This window comes from Trachypithecus francoisi, unplaced genomic scaffold (genome assembly GCF_009764315.1).
Source record: "Trachypithecus francoisi isolate TF-2019V2 unplaced genomic scaffold, Tfra_2.0 Lachesis_group21, whole genome shotgun sequence".
In the NCBI taxonomy this organism is placed as follows: domain Eukaryota; kingdom Metazoa; phylum Chordata; class Mammalia; order Primates; family Cercopithecidae; genus Trachypithecus; species Trachypithecus francoisi.
Window position 1 is genome coordinate 31,229,168 of NW_022681467.1, and position 17,893 is coordinate 31,247,060.

The 17,893-nt window shown below is 38.8% G+C and overlaps 1 protein-coding gene and 1 non-coding gene across 11 annotated transcripts in view; one reads left to right on the forward strand and one right to left on the reverse strand.

Moving 5' to 3' along the window:
* Positions 1-975: 975 nt before the first annotated feature.
* RBM39 (RNA binding motif protein 39) overlaps positions 976-17,893 on the reverse strand; it is a 41,142-nt gene continuing 24,224 nt past the window's right edge. For 7 of the 10 annotated variants that reach the window (XM_033186262.1, XM_033186267.1, XM_033186270.1 and 4 more), the window contains 8 exons: positions 15,888-15,953; positions 11,949-12,153; positions 10,840-10,917; positions 7,165-7,215; positions 4,787-4,868; positions 2,591-2,696; positions 2,032-2,110; positions 976-1,944 (listed from right to left, as the gene is read on the reverse strand). In XM_033186262.1, the coding sequence (XP_033042153.1) occupies positions 1,844-1,944; positions 2,032-2,110; positions 2,591-2,696; positions 4,787-4,868; positions 7,165-7,215; positions 10,840-10,917; positions 11,949-12,153; positions 15,888-15,953 (768 nt within the window). In that variant the 3' untranslated portion in view covers positions 976-1,843. The remainder of the gene's footprint in view (positions 1,945-2,031; positions 2,111-2,590; positions 2,697-4,786; positions 4,869-7,164; positions 7,216-10,839; positions 10,918-11,948; positions 12,154-15,887; positions 15,954-17,893) is intronic. The other 3 variants (XM_033186265.1, XM_033186264.1, XM_033186263.1) reach the window with 3 other exon arrangements.
* LOC117069170 lies at positions 15,610-15,709 on the forward strand. Its single transcript, XR_004431418.1, has one exon. It is a non-coding gene; the product is annotated as a small nucleolar RNA U13 (small nucleolar RNA).

The following is a 17,893-nucleotide window of genomic DNA, read 5'->3' on the forward strand; positions in this document are numbered from 1 at the left end:
TTTTCAATGAGGTTGTGCGCAGTGGCTCATGCCTGTAATCCCAGCACTTTGGGAGGCCAGGACAGGTGGATCACTTGAGGTCAGTTCAAGACCAGCCTGGCTAACATGGCAAAAACCGTCTCTGCTAAAAATACAAAAATTAGCTGGGCACAATGGTGCACACCTGTCCCAGCTATTCAGGAGACTGAGGTGGGAGAATTGCTTGAACCTGGGAGATGGAGCCGAGATCACATCACTGCACTCCAGCCTGGGCCAAAGAGAAGACTCCGTCTCAAAAAGAAAAATTGAACTTTGTGAGTTTCCATTCAAATTAAATCACCAAAACAATGGGATGTCAAACAAAATGACTCATATGAAATTCTGATGCTCCCCCAAACTCAAGCTCTTTAAATAAACGAAGTTTGTAAAACTTGTGCTTGAATGCCAACAACAAAAAAAAGTTGAACAAATGAGGTAAGGAAATCAGTATTTGAAGGTAAATTAGGAGCAGCATTGCCTACTCAAAAGATTTACCAGGATACAAACAGTTGAAGAGAATTGAGTATAAATGGTGATGGCTTACTTTCCAACTAGTATGGAAGCTGAAAACCCCTTAATGCAGTAATATATGCAGATATATCAATTTGGGAAACCAGTTTGAAGTTAAGCCATTTTGTTAAGTATGTATTGTAAATGGTGAAACTTTTCTTCACAAATATGCCCAATGCAGGAGACCAAGAATGCCCAGGTTTTAAGGCCCGGCTGTTCGCTTTTCTTTTTCGTAAACCCCTCAGTTTTGATATATTCTTCTAAAATACACAGGGCTAGACTATAATGGCATAAAGGAATTCATGGGGGGGCAAGGTGAGGGCACGTTTCTGCAGACTTGGCACATTTTCCCAAGTGGAAAGCAATGAATTGCGACTAAAAGAACCTAATACTCTATTCTCAAATTTCTGTAACTTGAAAACATTTGAAAAATGAAGATTTCCTGTGGCCTTTTTAAGAGACTTTTATTTGAGTGGTTCTTACAAAGATTGTTGCAATATGAAAGTCATTTGTTTGATAGAAATATCAAGCTGTCTTGTCAAACACACTGAAGTAACCCAAAAATATATTTCAGAGCTCACAGAGCTTAAAAAGAGCAAAGATTATATGCAACCAGACAAAACCTATTTCTGCATTTCCTATTTCTTTCTGACTGCTTTGCTTACCAGACTCTCACTAAACATCTTCAGGAAATGCAGGGATCATTTTGTTTGGAATTTTAAGACACACCAGAACACATAGTATTTACAAAGAAACTTTTACAGATACATTAATTGAAAAGATACCATCAAGAAATATTGTAATTTTGAAATCTCCCTTTCTTGGCAATTGAACAGAATGCAAGATGAGATGCTACCAAACAGCCCTTTAGCTGTCTTGTATTTCCATACACTAGATGTGTATTTCAGAAACCTGTTCAACCATCAGCCAAAGATCAACATTAGTGAAATGTGAAATGTAACTTCTGTGTAAAAAGTTAGGCTTCTGAAACAGTAAAAACATTACATCCCTGGTCTGCCTTTTTACAGAAAGCACATTTGTTCTCCTAGAGCTATTCCTATAGTTCATTAATTTTCTACATGAACATTTTAAAAGGCAGAACAAGAGAACAGTTTTGTATACAGTGGGATTTACTATTTAGGGAGAATGAGCACACTGCATTCCTGTTAACATTTTTATTTTTTCAAGGTAACAGGAAATTGTATACAAATGACAGTAGATCCTTGCCTCTTTATTTTTATCTAAATAAAAGATAACTCAAGATGAATTCTCAAGAAAGAAAAAAAGCTATATACATAAGGGACTATATCTTCCTTCATCGTCTACTTGGAACCAGTAGTTGTGTTGCTGTCATAGAATCAGGAAACAGGTTGTGGTAAGTTGGAAGAGGTACATACGCTGCTGTTATCATTTTACCTATTGAAAGAAACAGACATGTTGGGTTTAACGTCTTCATTTTAGAGTCCTAATAACAATGAGTCAAAAAAATAAATTCAAACTCACCAGCAAACCACCTGCCATGCAATGCATTGACAGCAGCAATAGCTGCAGCAATTGATGGGCACTTCACATACACATTGCCCTAAAACACAGAAAAAAATGAAAAAAAGGTAAAGATGTTGCTGTATACAAAATGGACCCAGGTTAAGTTCATTCAAGTTGCCTGTAGAAACTTAGTGCTCTATAACCACAAAAGGGTTTACCATAATTGTTCCACTGGCTAGTAAGTATGAGCAGAATTTTATTGAAAAATGACTTATGCTCCCAAACTTGCCCTGTTTTATCTTTTCTGTATGATTTATATGCAGTCTAAGAATGAATCAAGATGCCAAGATTTCACGGCAAGCTTTGAGCATTACTAGAAACTCCTCTCATACCCTGATCAAAATGTTACTGATTTTCTTTTATTTTGGAGGGTTTATTTAGCAACTATATTAAAGCTACTTTCAGGTACACACACAAAAAAACTATAATGGAAGACAGTGACCGTAACATGCACCACATATGTGTGAAGATTAAGTAGAGATAAACAACCTAACATCATTCATAAAGATGAAAATACCTGAGCTGAATTTTTGTCAACATAAATATGAATAACTCCTCCATGTTTATTACATTCTTCAATCACATCATCCTTAATCTCTGTATCCCATCCAACTTCTTCTTCTCTGTAAGAAAGTATTAAGGACTCTTAAATACTATTGAAACAAACTATATATATTTACAAATGTATCAGAAAAATTAAATATTCTATGAATTAAAAAAAATACTTTGGGGAAAAAGCACACTGACAGAATGTCTCTTTCCCAAAGAACACTGCAGTCTGATATTGAACAATAATTTTTTTTTTTTTTTTGAGACGGACCCTCGCTCTGTCGCCCGGGCTGGAGTGCAGTGGCCAGATCTCAGCTCACTGCAAGCTCCGCCTCCCGGGTTCACGCCATTCTCCTGCCTCAGCCTCCTGAGTAGCTGGGACTACAGGCGCCCGCCACCTCGCCCGGCTAGTTTTTTGTATTTTTTTTAGTAGAGACGGGGTTTCACCGTGTTAGCCAGGATGGTCTCAATCTCCTGACCTCGTGATCCGCCCGTCTCGGCCTCCCAAAGTGCTGGGATTACAGGCTTGAGCCACCATGCCCGGCCCTGAACAATAAATTTTCAATGAGGCCGGGCATGGTGACTCATGCCTGTAATCCCAGCACTTTGGGAGGCCAAGGTGGGCAGATCACCAGAGGTCAGGAGTTTGAGACCAGCCTGGCCATCATGGAGAAATCCGGTCTATATTGAAAATATAAAAATTAGCCAGGAGTGGTAGCAGGTGCCTGTAATCCCTTCTATTCCGGAGGCTGAGGCAAGATAATCGCTTGAGCCCAGGAGGCAGAGGTTGCAGTGAGCCAATATCAAATCCCTGCACTCCAGCCTAGGTGACTCCATCTCAAAAAAAAAAAAAAAAAAAGTTAAAAGGTATAGGGCTCTGGGGAAAATCAAAGCCAAATAAGATAGAAAACATTGATCCCAACCTAATTTTATGACTCCGCATAACCCGAAAGTGACTTTTAAATAGTTAAATGGGCCAGGCACAGCAGCTCATGCCTGTAATTCCAGCACTTTGGGAGGCTGGCACATCACTTGAGGTCAGGAGTCCAAGACCAGCCTGGCCAACATGGCAAAACCCCATCTCTACTATGAAGATACAAAAATCAGCCAGGCATCATGGCACATGCCTGTAATCCCAGCACTTTCAGAGGCTGAAGCGAGCAGATCACTTAAGGTCAGGAGTTCGAGACCAGCCTGGCCAACATGAGAAAACCCTGTCTCTACTAAAAACCCAAAAGTAGTTGGGCGTGGTGGTGTGCACCTGTAATCCCAGCTACTTGGAAGGCATGAGAATTGCTTGAATCTGGGAGATGGAGGTTGCACTGAGCTGAGATAAAGCCGGTGGCGCCACTGCACTCCAACCTGGAGTGAGACTCTGGCTCCAACAAAAAAAGTTAAATACTTCAATGCTATCTATTAAACGATACTTACCACAAAAGTTTATCACCATTTTATAGATAAATTTGAAAAGAATTCAAGACTCTTTGAATGAGTCATACAACTGTCATTATATGAAATGTAACTTATCGAAATCGAAACAAATCTACATTTTGATTGGATGTACTATATTATAAATACGATATTTAAAACCAATGCGAAGAGTTAAAAAAATAGCATCCTAATCACTAGCTGGGCATAGTTACTAGCATTCTAATGCTAACAGTTATTAGTATCCTAATCACTAGCTAGGCATAGTTTCCACACCTGTCTGAAAAATTATTTTAAAAGGATCACAACTATGCAGTTTCAAATGAAATATGGAAATACCAGGCCGGGCGCAGTGACGCATGCCTGTAATCCCAGCACTTTGGGAGACTGAGGTGGGTGGATCACATCAGGTTGGGAGCTTGAGACTGGTCTGACCAACATGGTGAAACCCCGTCTCTACTAAAACTACAAAATTAGCCGGGTGTCGTGGCGCATGCCTGTAATCCCAGCCACTCGGGAGGCTGAGGTAGGAGAACTGCTTGAACCCAGGAGGCGGAGGTAGCAGTAAGCCAAGATCATGCCATTGCACTCCTGCCTGGGCAACAAGAGCGAAACTACATCTTAAAAAAAAAAAAAAAAAAGAGAGAGAGAGAGAGAAATATATGGAAAATATCTTTTCAAAACAACTCTATTAACATCTTGATAGGAAATATCAAGAATAAAGTCCATTACTTACGTTTGAGGGTTAAACATGTTAGAGAGTTGAAAACATTGTGTTGCAAGTGGCTGAACAGAGGCAGCTGCAGCTAAAGCTGAAGCTAAAAAAAGAGAGAGAAAAATTAGTTTCATGGAAAATGCATGAAAGTATCCCTCACAAATACTTTAAAACGAAACCAAAAACCCACCCCAAGCATGTAACTAGGATGTCACCGGAGTATTTTGCCTTATTTAATATTGCTACTAAAGTATGTATCAGTAGCTTTAGGTGCCAGAAAACTGAGGTAACCTAATACTTGAAACAGACATTCAGAAATTTGAGAATCCTATTTTTAAGAGGGAAATTAAACTTTATGTGTTATCAAAATCAATTCGATCAGACAAAATCTCAATACCCGAATAAGAAGGAATAAAACAAAATCTTTTGAAATGCCAAATAAATCTATATCCTTTCCTATCTCTCAGCTTTCTGCCCATGAAGTTTTTTAAATCTACAAACTGTAATTATAAAAGAATTAAAAGACATATAAAATCATCCAAGTGTTTAAAGACAATGTCCTAGAAAAATAAATCCTATTATAACAATCCTATTAAGAAAAATAAATCCTATTAATGTTTTAAAAATGATGTTTGAGCACAATAAAAGAACACTGAAAAGAGCAGCATATATGTGTAATATCCACTACTACCAAAACATACTGGGGTTTGAAGTTTAAAGAGCATTTTCCAAGACAGTTGCTCCAACGCTTTCATGTGATTTACAAAAATATTACCAGTAGCTGTTACAGAACTCACCGTAATCATATTATCTGACCAAATTTCATTCCAAAACATAATAACAACAAAGCTAAGGATAAAACAGTGCATTAGAAATTACGGTAATTAAAATAAACGATCACTTAAAGTATCAAAACTATTACACCAAGAAATTAGGGCTGTGCATAAAATATATCATAAAATGATGACTTTCTGGTAGCATTACAAGTACTTTAGCTTCTCTGTAATATACAAGTATTTTTTCTTTTATAAAGTTTTATTTTAAACAAAATTTTAATGTAACATCAAATTCTACTGGAAAAAAGTTAGATTCGAGAGTGTATTATAACTATGCAAAAATGAAGATCACTGAATAGCTTACAGAAGATATGGAAGTATCCTTGAAAAAACTAGAAAGTCTAAACGCAACTGAGGAAGACTTGATTCTTCCAGTTTCTCAAGTTTAGTATGATTATATACCATGAATACTAAAAAATATTAAGAAAACGTACTATACAAATATTCACGTTCAACCTAGATCAATGCAGAACACAGTAAATCTGGGAAAATCTTTTTAAAATCTCTTAACAAAACAGCACTGAGTAGAAGCATCTTGTTTGTGAAAAAATTTAATTCTTGTCTATGATGGAACATGACATATCTTTCTCATAATCATTTCCCTAAACATTAAGCATACTCCTACAAAAGATACAGAACTTACATTAACAGCAAAATGCTCATGTCAAGCAACAGAGATTTAGTGATAACTAAACACAAGAAATCATAGCCTACTTAATGAATGGTTGCTCTGAAATATGCTTGTAATTTAAGTTTGGATAAACCTCTTATTGCTTGGTACTGGCTTAAATAAATCACTGAGTACTATGTCTTAAGCAAAAAAAGGTGAGTTTTATAGCATGATTCGTAATTTTATACTGACACAACTTCCACATTCCATGTTCTAAAATACTTGCTAGCCGGGCGCGGTGGCTCAAGCCTGTAATCCCAGCACTTTGGGAGGCCAAGACGGGCGGATCACGAGGTCAGGAGATCGAGACCATCCTGGCTAACACGGTGAAACCCCGTCTCTACTAAAAAATACAAAAAAAAACTAGCCGGGCGAGGTGGCGGGAGCCTGTAGTCCCAGCTACTCCGGAGGCTGAGGCAGGAGAACAGCGTGAACCCGGGAGGCGGAGCTTGCAGTGAGCTGAGATCTGGCCACTGCACTCCAGCCTGGGCGACAGAGCGAGACTCCGTCTCAAAAATAAATAAATAAAATAAAATAAAATAAAATAAAATACTTGCCTACTCGTTAACAAGAAAATACTTCATTTCCTGACTTCTATATGCAACTTATCAACACTCAGAACACACAGGCATAAAACAAAAACAAGGCTGAAAATTTTAAGCAAACTAAAGCAAAAAAAAATTGTTATTTTGATTTTTTTTTAAGTCCATTAATTTGGGTTAGGTCTTCTGAAATATAGACAGATTACTATGAATATACCACTATGTGCCATTGTGTCAAAATTCAGTCCAAATTACTGGTATAAAAATATGACAATAAATACAGAAAACTGTCTTACTACATTTAATTCTATTTCAAAGGCAAAAATAAAAAATAGAAACACTTCAACTCACCTTCAGTCTGCTGGGAAAGTCTTGTTTGCAAATCTATAACAAAAGAGAATTCTACAGCTCAGTGCAGGAACAATGAAGAGCCTCAACTAACAGGGTAAATGTCAGGAAAGCATTAATAAAAGAGGACTACAACAGCAGGGTTTATTGAAATGTACTTAGTAAAACCTGGCAGCAAAACCTCCTTCCCCATTCCTCATTGACAAGGCTTTGGGGCCTTTTTTCCCCCTCTTATCCTGGGAAACTTACTTTTCCCTCTCTCTTCCTAGACTAAACTACTCTTCCGTATCTCAAGTGAATTCCACTACACTACTTACAGCTGGGAATAATGGGAAATGGGGAAAGGGAAGCACACCGGTCAGAAAATGAATGAAAAACCCTGATCTTGAGAATTCAATTCCAAGTACTTGGGAGGAAATACAAGTATTTATATTTTTAGTGGCCATAGTACTTAACACTTTAAAAGGATATTGTAAAATTGTAAATAGTGCACATAAAAAGCTGTAACAGTTTCAATGATTTCCCAATTTAGGAAGAACATCACCATTGGGAAATATACCATTCCAACAGTATGTATATATTATTTTTTAAGGACTTTTCAAAGATTTAACTTGTCAAATCTAGCCCATAATGGGTCAACTTGATTAATGATTTCCTGGCCTAGTGTAAAAATTTAGCAAGGCAGGCATAAAAATCTCTGGAGTTTTCTTACAAGCTATGAAGTTTAGGAAAATCAATCAGTATTAAAAATAAGAGGGATGTGACCAATATATTTTCTCATATAATCGTTAGATTTCTACAGTGGACGCCATCTTAAAACTGCTACAGAGTGCAACAGTGGCAAGCCTGAAGATTAAGTCTGCCACAGTGCTATAATGCTCTCCTGAAGTTCTTTTGATAGAAATATACAACATCAAAATTTTGATTCAGTAACCTAATTTTCATTAAAATCTGATCCAATTTCAACACTTTATTACCACATATACGGGTTTCTTGCTGGGGACAGAAAACGATCATAAAACATGGGCAAAAAAAGTACCGGGATCTGCAGCCCAAGTTGTATCAGGATAAAATACCTGGGTCCCAGGTGCTCAAAATTGGCATCTCAGGGAGCTGAAGAAATGTAACTGGTGTATACTGAAGGAACTTGAAGGCATGACCATGTGAACAGTATCAATAAACTTTAAATAATAACACAATTTGTCTTTTTTTTCCTAAAATGGGAAAAAATGTATAGATATCAGAAATCCATGCTATTTTGTCTATCAACCCAATCATAATTTCAAAAATGATTTGTCATATCATTTGTGACAAAGTAAAAAATAAAGCATGGGTTTCATAAAGATAAAGACTCTAACCTATCTTAGAAAGGGCCTATCAAACTGGCAGAATAAAATAATGTGGATATAGTGATGATCCACCCCTGGTTTCACCCAATAGCTTTAAAAGACTTAGGGGACAAGGGTCTCAAACACAGTGAACACTCAACAATTTTATTTCAACAGGTTATATGTAGTATTTTAATGACCACCATCTGGAGAAAAACATCAGTTACACAGATATTCACCTAAAACATGAGTGTTATTAATACAGAAGAAATTTATAGTAAGTCTAATAAAACAGAATGATCTTTAAAATCATCTCTACCACCAGCACTAAAAAAGAGAATATAACAAGATACATAGATAAAGGGTAGGGACTATTATCAGGAATCCATATGGAGCTTTAGGATTTTAGCTGCCTACATGCAAACAATCTTAATATAAACTATACAATAAGAAAGAACCCAAGAGGTACAGTCATACATAATAAAAGAAATAATGGCTGACGGTAGAACTGATATTTAACAGAGGATTATCTTCAGTTAACTGAAGATATTCAGAGCAAATCAAGGTATCTGATACAGCATCCAGGGTGTAAGAGTAATTGTCTATAAATGACCCTTTTTTGTCACTGTATCAATTCCCTGAAGGCAGGAACAAATCTTTCACCACCCTTTAGTGGAATACCTAGAACAGGAACTAAAAATTTTCTAAATTGTCAAAGAACAATATGAACAACGGGAAGCAAAATAGGTAAACAGTTTTCTAGTTAAAAAACAAAACCAAACCAAAAAAAACCTTTTAAACTGCAATAATAGGGTATAATTTTCTAATGAATTTAGTATCAATTAGAGCAAGTAGCAATTGACAATTATTCACTATAAAGGATCAAATAGCTAACACTATAAACTCAAAATATGTATTAATCCAATGGAATAACTTAAGGAGGGATCAAATGACTGTGAAATACACAAATGCCTTACTGGTTGATTCTTCTTATAAGTATAAACTGGCATCGTCAGAAATTCTAGGGAGTAACTGCTTGTCAAATTTCAAGATAAGTCATACAATTTGAAAGGAAATGAAACCAAAGGCAGGTTTTCTAAAGGTACTCACACACTTAAGAACATCCACTAAGAAGACAAAGCAGTGAAAAAATAAATGTAAGAACAGAAATGATCTACTTGAATTAAATATTGAGCCTTCAATTTCGAAGAAAGTCATGAAGCAACCACAGGACCTCTCCATACATTCAGATGCAGTACTACCAGGGTCTAAAATATATCTTCTGAGTTACAGTCTCACTTCGTATATAAGGTCAAAGGACCAGCCAGGTGAGGCGGCTCATGCCTGTAGCCCAGGATTTTGGAGGTTGATGCAGGCGGGTCTCTACACTACAAGGTTCCTCTTATAATGTTCTAAAGGCATGTCTTTGACATTTCAAAATTAAATCCTATCCTATCTCCTAGATTTGGGTCAATGTAGAAGTTACAGGTAATTAAGGCATGAGGGCCCAATGCAGTGGCTCACATCTGTAATTCCAGCACTTTGGGAGGCCAAGGCAGGCAGATCACTTGAGGTAAGGCGTTCAAGACCAGCCTGGCCAACATGGTGAAACCCCATCTCTACTAAAAATATCCCTGCTACTCGGGAGGCTGAGGCACAAGAATTGCTTGAACCCAAGAGGCGGAGGTTGCAGTCAGCCGAGACTGCACCACTGCACTCCAGCCTGGGCAACAGAGCAAGTCAACTGTCATTAAAAATAAAAATAAAAAAATAAATTTAAAAAGGTGGGGAGGGGTGCACGGGGGAATGAGTGTTTTATAAACTAAATCCCTTTTTACACAACTGTAAAAATGTCAATTCACCCTTCTTTTCCTGTTGTCTCCAAAATCTCCATCTCCCAATTCATGATCTTAAATTTGTATGTACTATTAAGAAAAATAACTGTCTCTACACTCTACTACAATAGTTTTAAGTAAAGTTTTAAATGCCTCTAGTATTTTCTGAATTCGAATATTACAACAAACATATTTTTCGATCAAACAATACAGACCTTGTAGTATTCAATAAAAGTGATATATTTTAAAATATATCACTTAATTTAAAATATGTCAATGAATTTCAACTAAAAACTGGGGTGCAGGGTTTAAAATTGTCCTGACAGCTCATTTTGATGCATGGTTAATTCTAGCTTACATCTCCACTTCCTTAAATAGAAGACTAGAAACTAACAGGTTATAAGTACTTGATGAATTGAATTCTCAGTAAGTCCTTTTGAATGTAAAAATTTGGAAAATTTTCGAATTAGATGAAAAAAACAATGATTTAAAATTAGAAAAGATTCAATTCCTACCTGCCACAGCACCAAATGCCAAAGAGCCACTCATCTGTAGAGCTTGCTGTGCTGCTGGTGGAATCTGCAAACCTGTACCTGTAAAAGAATAGTCTTAAAGTTCTTACTATGTTGAGAGCAGAGAAACGAAGTTTCCTGGGTGGTTAATATCATGATCACTTCACTAAAACAAACTGCGAGGAGGGCCGAGTGTAGTGGTTTACGCCTGTTATCTTAGCTAGCACTCAGGGAGGTGGTTCACTTAAACAGAGATCGAGACCAACCTGGGAAACAATTGTGAAACTCCATCTCTCTCTCTCTATATATATATTTTTTGAGATGCACTATCACTCTTGTTGCACAGGCTGGAGTGCAATGGCGCAATCCCAGCTCACTGCAACCTCCCCCTCCCAGGTTCAAGTGATTCTCCTGCCTCAGCCTCCTGAGTAGCTGAGATTACAGGCATGCGCCACCATGCCCAGTTAATTTTGTATTTTTAGTACAGACAGGGTTTCTCCATGTTGGTCAGGCTGGTCTCGAACTCCTGACCTCAGGTAATCCACTTGCCACAGCCTCCCAAAGTGCTGGGATTACAGTCGTGACCCACTGCACCCAGCAGAAACCCCATCTCTTAAAAACAACCAACCAACAACAAAAAAACAAACAAACAACAACAAAAAAAAACAGAAATTAGCCAGGCATGGTGGTGGTGGTTTACTACTGTTAGTCCCAGCTATTTAGAGGTTAGGGTGGGAGGATGGCTTCAGCCAAAGAGGCAGAGGTTGCAGTGAGCCAGAATTGCACAACTGCACTCCAGATTGGGCAACAGAGCCAGACCCTGCATCAAAAAATAAGAAATTACAAAAAGAAAAACTTGTAACTTCCTAAGTATGACATATAAACACTACATAAAGGAAATCTTGCAAATTATGCTGTGGCGTTCAAAACACATAATATAGATTTCCACACATTAATACAAGGCACATCATCTATAAAATAACATGCAGTGTGCCTAAGGATAACAACTACAAAACAAGATAAAATCTTTTTCCATTTCTTAGTTTGCATGGCTACCTTTCTTTTCCATTACAATACCTACAGTAAATCATTCGTAGTAGCAAGGAACTTACCCTCTGCAAGTCTTGCCATTAACTGAAGACGACCAGTTGTTCCCAAATCAATTCCAGTCCTTTCCAGTTCATCACTGTCCAAAAATGAACTAGCACTCGAAGCATCAGTACGTTCAGTAACGTGACCAACTTTCATTGGCCTTCCTGCTAGTTCAAATCCATTAAGTTGTTCCAAAGCCTTTTTGGCACATTCTGAATCAGAAAACTGTATGATGGGGGAGGCGGGGACAGGAGACAGTGTTTTAGTTTTTAAAATATAAACTATACTTTAAAATATAAATATATTTTTAGTATATTCAATAATTACTCCTGAATACTAAGGTAGAATTTCCAAGTGGTAAGTAGCAAACATAACACACATGAAGATGACACAGGCAAATTAAATTAGGCTTGTTGATGTGGTAGTTTACATAAAAGATATTACCAGTAATGACAGCTTTATATTTGAGAACATGGGATCGTGGTTAGAAAATGTGAAAACTGGCTGGGTGCAGTGGCTCCCACCTGTAATCTCAGCACTTTGGGAGGCCGAGGCAGGCAGAACACCTGAGGTAGAATTTAGTACTTTTCTAATAAAAATGTGCCCACTGACAAAAGTCAATATAATCCTCACATATATAACACTACTTTTATATAAGCAATTAAATACATAACTTGATATAAATTACATATATATAAAATTGTGATTTACACATATACCCACAATGGCTTATTTGGAGGAAAAAAGGTGGAAAATATCCACACTAAAGTTACTAGAATAAAAAAATAAAATTGGTGAGCTATGTTTCATAATTTTCTCCTTTCACCAGTTCACTGAGGTAGGTAACAGCCCCACGACAAGTTAAACAGATTCGCTATCAACACGGCAACAGGCTTACATTTTATTGAAATGTAGATATAAGTCAACAATTTTAATTTCCCGATAAGAGATATATAATGTACTTTCAAAAATACTGTTTCCAGGCCGGACGCGGTGGCTCACACCTGTAATACCAGCACTTCGGGAGGCAAAGGCAGGAGGATCACAAGGTCAGGAGATCGAGACCATCCTGGCTAACACAGTGAAACCCCATCTCTACTAAAAATGCAAAAAATTAGCCAGGCAAGGCGGCGGGCACCTGTAGTCCCAGCTCCTTGGGAGGCTGAGGCAGGAGAATGGCCTGAACCCGGGAGGTGGAGCCTGACCTTGCAGTGAGCCGAGATCACACCACTGCACTCCAGCCTGGGCGACTGAGCGAGACTCCGTCTCAAAAAAAAAAAATGTTTCCAGGACCTTGAAAGATTACAGAGCTCACACATCTGAAAAAGTACCATCATGTATAAGTTTCATAATGAGATGTTAATACATAAAAACACTTCGCTTTTAAAAGTAAAAGGCATATCTTCTTAAATCTTCTTACAATTACTTCAACTGTCACCTCATAACCCTACTAAGACAGGGCAGCCATGGCTAGCCAAAAACACTTTTTAAAAAAAAATTTTTTGAGACAAGATTCTTGCTCTGTCACCCGGGCTGGAGGGCAGTGGTGCCAACTCAGTGCACTGCAACCTCTTGAGTCCCCGGTTTAGGCAATTCTTCCTCACCCTCCCTAGTTGCTAGGATTACAGGCACCCGCCACCATGCCCAGCTAATTTTTTGTATTTTTAGTACAGACGGGGTTGCACCATGTTGGCCAGGATGGTCTCAATCTCCTGACCTCAGGTGATCCACCCCTCTCAGCCTCCCAAACTGCTGGGATTACAGGCATGAGCCACCACACACAGCCCAAAATCATTTTTGATAAAACAATTCTAGTCTTGGTTGTGAGGTATGTACATTAAAAAAAAGGATCTTAAGTAAAAAAGGATTGTTAACAGACCTTCATTTATTTAACTGTTAACAACGTGTCAAAAGGTTATCAGAGATAGAAGTATGAAACATTCGGCCGGGCGCAGTGGCTCAAGCCTGTAATCCCAGCACTTTGGGAGGCCAAGACGGGCGGATCACGAGGTCAGGAGATCCAGACCATCCTGGCTAACACGGTGAAACCCCGTCTCTACTAAAAATACAAAAAACTAGCCAGGCGAGGTGGCGGGTGCCTGTAGTCCCAGCTACTCGGGAGGCTGAGGCAGGAGAATGGCGGGAACCCGGGAGGCGGAGCTTGCAGTGAGCTGAGATCCGGCCATTGCACTCCAGCCTGGGCAACAAAGCGAGACTCCGTCTCAACAAAAAAAAAAAAAAAAAAAAAGTAGTATAAAACATTCAACTGTATCAACTATATGACTATCTGGCTGACCATATATATACATCCTATATATATGTATATATAGAATATAGTAAAGGATAATAGGAACACAGTAATATAGTTTGGATCCTTGTCCTCACTAAACCTCATGTTGAAATGGGATCCCCACTATGGAAGGTGTGACTTGACAAAAAGTATGAAGAGGCAGATCCCTCATGAATGGCTTGGTGCACTCCCCCTGCTAATGGGCAAGGGTTCTTGCTCTGTTACTTCACAGGACGTCCTCCTCTCTCCTCCTCCCTTTCTCCAAGTGACACACCTGCTCCTCCAAGAAATAACCACAAGTAAAGGCTTTGTGAAGCACGATTAACAGTTTCCTGAGGCCACCACAGAATCTGAGCAGCTCTTAGTGTCATGTTTATATGGCCTGCAGAACGTAATAAACCTATTTTCTTAAATTATTTTATATTTATTTATTTTTAGTTTTATTTTTTTTCGAGGCATAGTCTTACTCTGTTGCCCAGGCTGGAGCGCTGGAGCACAATAGCACAATCTTGGCTCACTGCAATCTCCACATCCTGAGTTTAAGGAATTCTCCTGCCTCGCCTCACAAGTAGCTGGGATTACAGTCAAGCACCACCATGCCCAGCTAATTTTTGTATTTTTAGTAGAGATGGGGTTTCGCCATGTTGGCCAGGCTGGTCTCAACTGCACTACAACCTAGGCAACAGAGCGAGACTCTAGCTCATGAAAAAACAAGTTAATTAATTAAAAAGTAAAGCCAGAAGCAGAGCTTCATGCATATAATCCCAGCACTTTGAGAGGCTGAAGTGGGAGATCACTTGAGCTCAGGAGTTTGACACCAACCTAACCAACATAGTGAGACCTGTCTTTATAATTTTTCTTTATAAATTATCCAGTCTTGAGTATTACTTTATAGGAACACACAATGGACTAACACATCGTTTAAAAAACTTTCATTATATAATAAATGGTAACCGCTGCTTACTAAAAAGTAGCAACTGTGCGAAAATTTCTTTTTTGAGACGGAGTCTCGCTCTTGTCCTCCAGGCTGGAGTGCAGTGGTACGATCTTGGCTCACTGCAACCTTCGCCTCCCACATTCAAGTGACTCTCCTGCCTCAGCCTCCTAAGCAGCTGGGATTACAGGCACCCATCACCATGTCTGGCTACTTTTTGTACTTTTTAGTAGAGACAGGGTTCTGCCATGCTGGCCATGCTGGTCTCGAAATTCTAACCTCAGGTGATGCACCCGCCTCAGCCTCCCAAAGTGCTGGGATTACAGGCGTGAACCACTGCGCCCAGCCACAAAAACTAAATTTAAATCACTTGAAAATATTAAACATGCTGCCTTCCCCATCATTATTAACTATTATTGTACTTTTATTGTACTTTTCCTATGCAACTTAGATCAAAAAATTTTAGGAGTTCCTAAGTGTGATGATTTGGTTTTCACATTCATGTGTGAGCTGTGCCTGCCTTTTGTTACAAGGGCATATTAAAATTTGCTGTGAAAAAAACTTTTTTTGATCAGACACAGAGGCTCAGTCCTGTAAATCCCAGCAATTTGGAAGGCTAAGGTAGGACGTCACTTAAGGCCAGGAACTAGAGACTGATCTGATTTGCAACACAGCAAATACAGTTAAAAGAAGAAGAAAAAAAACCTAAGTAATGTAATTATGGTAATTACTTACTGTAATAAATCCATATCCCTTGGATCGACCAGTTTCACTGTCCATCATCAGCTGGATACTTTCAATCTATAATTGAAAAGCATAATTACTATTTAACTCAAAAGCAGAGTACAAAACTACTTTATTCCCTGAGACACGGTTTTAAAAATCTACTAGTCTCCTCACCCTCCAAAACAGAAGACTTATCACAAAACCTCGTCACCAAGAAGTCTTTTTGAAGTCTAGAAACTATAATTTTATATTTAAAATAAAAAAAATTAGGCTGGGTGTGGTGGCTGGCACCTGTAATCCCAGCATTTTGGGAGGCTGAAGGAGGCGAATCACCTGAGGTCAGGAGTTTGGGACCAGGTGAAACAGGTATCCACCAACATGGCGAAATCAGGTCTCCACCAACAATACAAAAATTGTCTGGGCTTAGCGGCGCATGCCTGTACGCCCAGCTACTCAGAATGCTGAAGCAGGAGAATCACTTGAACCCGGGAGGCAGAGGCTGCAACAAGCCCAGAGCATGCCACTGTACTCCAGATTGGGCAACAGAGTGAGACTTGGTCTCAAACAAAAACAGACTCTAGATACTTCCCAGGGAAGAAATTATGCATTGGGGAGCAGAGATGGGAGAAAAAAAAAACATGATTTTAAACTAAGATTATCTTTTACATCAATACTAAACCACTGAAAACCAGAAATCCATCGTAAATTACCATTAGAAGGTAGAAACAAAATCAATGTTTCCTTCCCACTATGCTAATAACACCAAGCAGTAATTTCCAATTATACCAGGCAGAATTGTAAAAATGGAGTAACTAAAAGTTATTCCAATGAATTTGGTGTTAACTGCACAATTCTGTGAACGGTACTAACTAAAAACCATTAAGTTTACTTTCAATCAGTGAATTGTAACACAATCTCCCAATTAAGCTGTCCATAAAAAAAAAAAAGGAGTGAAAAACTAAAATAGAGCATCCAGCCAGGTGGGTTGGCTTAGGTCTATAATCCCAGCACTTTGGGAGACAGGAGGATCACATGTTAAGGAGGTGGACGCTACACAGTGAGCTTGCATCACGCTGTTGCACTACAGTCAGAGTCACAGACGGAGACTCTATCTCAAATAAGGAAGGAACTTTTAATGTTAAGTATATTTTACCAAAATTTAAAAAAAAAGAAGCAAAGTTTATTGGCTAGTATTTGCTAAGCCACAGAATGTCTACGGAAGGATGTTTAAAAAAAAAAAAAAACAGGTAACGGCTGCCTCTAGAAAAGGGGTAGTCGTGTATGAAGTGGGGCTATATTACGATACGGATAAAATATTCTAGGAGCATTAGTCAGCAAAAAATAAACAATATAAACATTTAGACTGGGCTTGGTGGCTCACACCTGTAATCCCAGCACTTTGGGAGGCTGATGTAGGCAGACTGCCTGAGCTCAGGAGTTCGAGACCAGCCTGGGCACCATGGTGAAACCCCATCTCTACTAAAACACAAAAAATAAGGTCGGGCTCAGTGGCTCACGCCTGTAATCCCACCATTTCGGGAGGCTGAGGAGGGCGAATCACCAGAGGCCGGGAGTTCGAGACCAGTCTTACCAACATGGAGAAACCCTGTAACAAACCTGCACGTTATGCACATGTACCCTAGAACTTAAAGTATAATAATAATAAAAAAAAAAAAATACAAAATGAGTAGGGCGTGGAGGTGAATGCCTGTAATCCCAGCTACTTGGGAGGCTGAGGCAGGAGAATCGCTTGAACCCGGGAGACGGGAGTTGCGGTGAGCTGAGGTCACGCCACTGCATTCCAGCCTGGGCAACAAAAGTGATACTCCGTCTCAAAAAAAAAAAAGCCAGGTGTGGCGGCATGCACCTATAACCCCAGCTGCTAGGGAAGCTGTATAAGAATCACTAGAACCTGGGAGGCAGGGGTTGCAGTGAACCAAGATTGTGCTACTGCACTCCAGCCTGGGCGACAGCGCAAGACTCAGACTCCAAAAAATTAAACCTTTAAAAAGGGC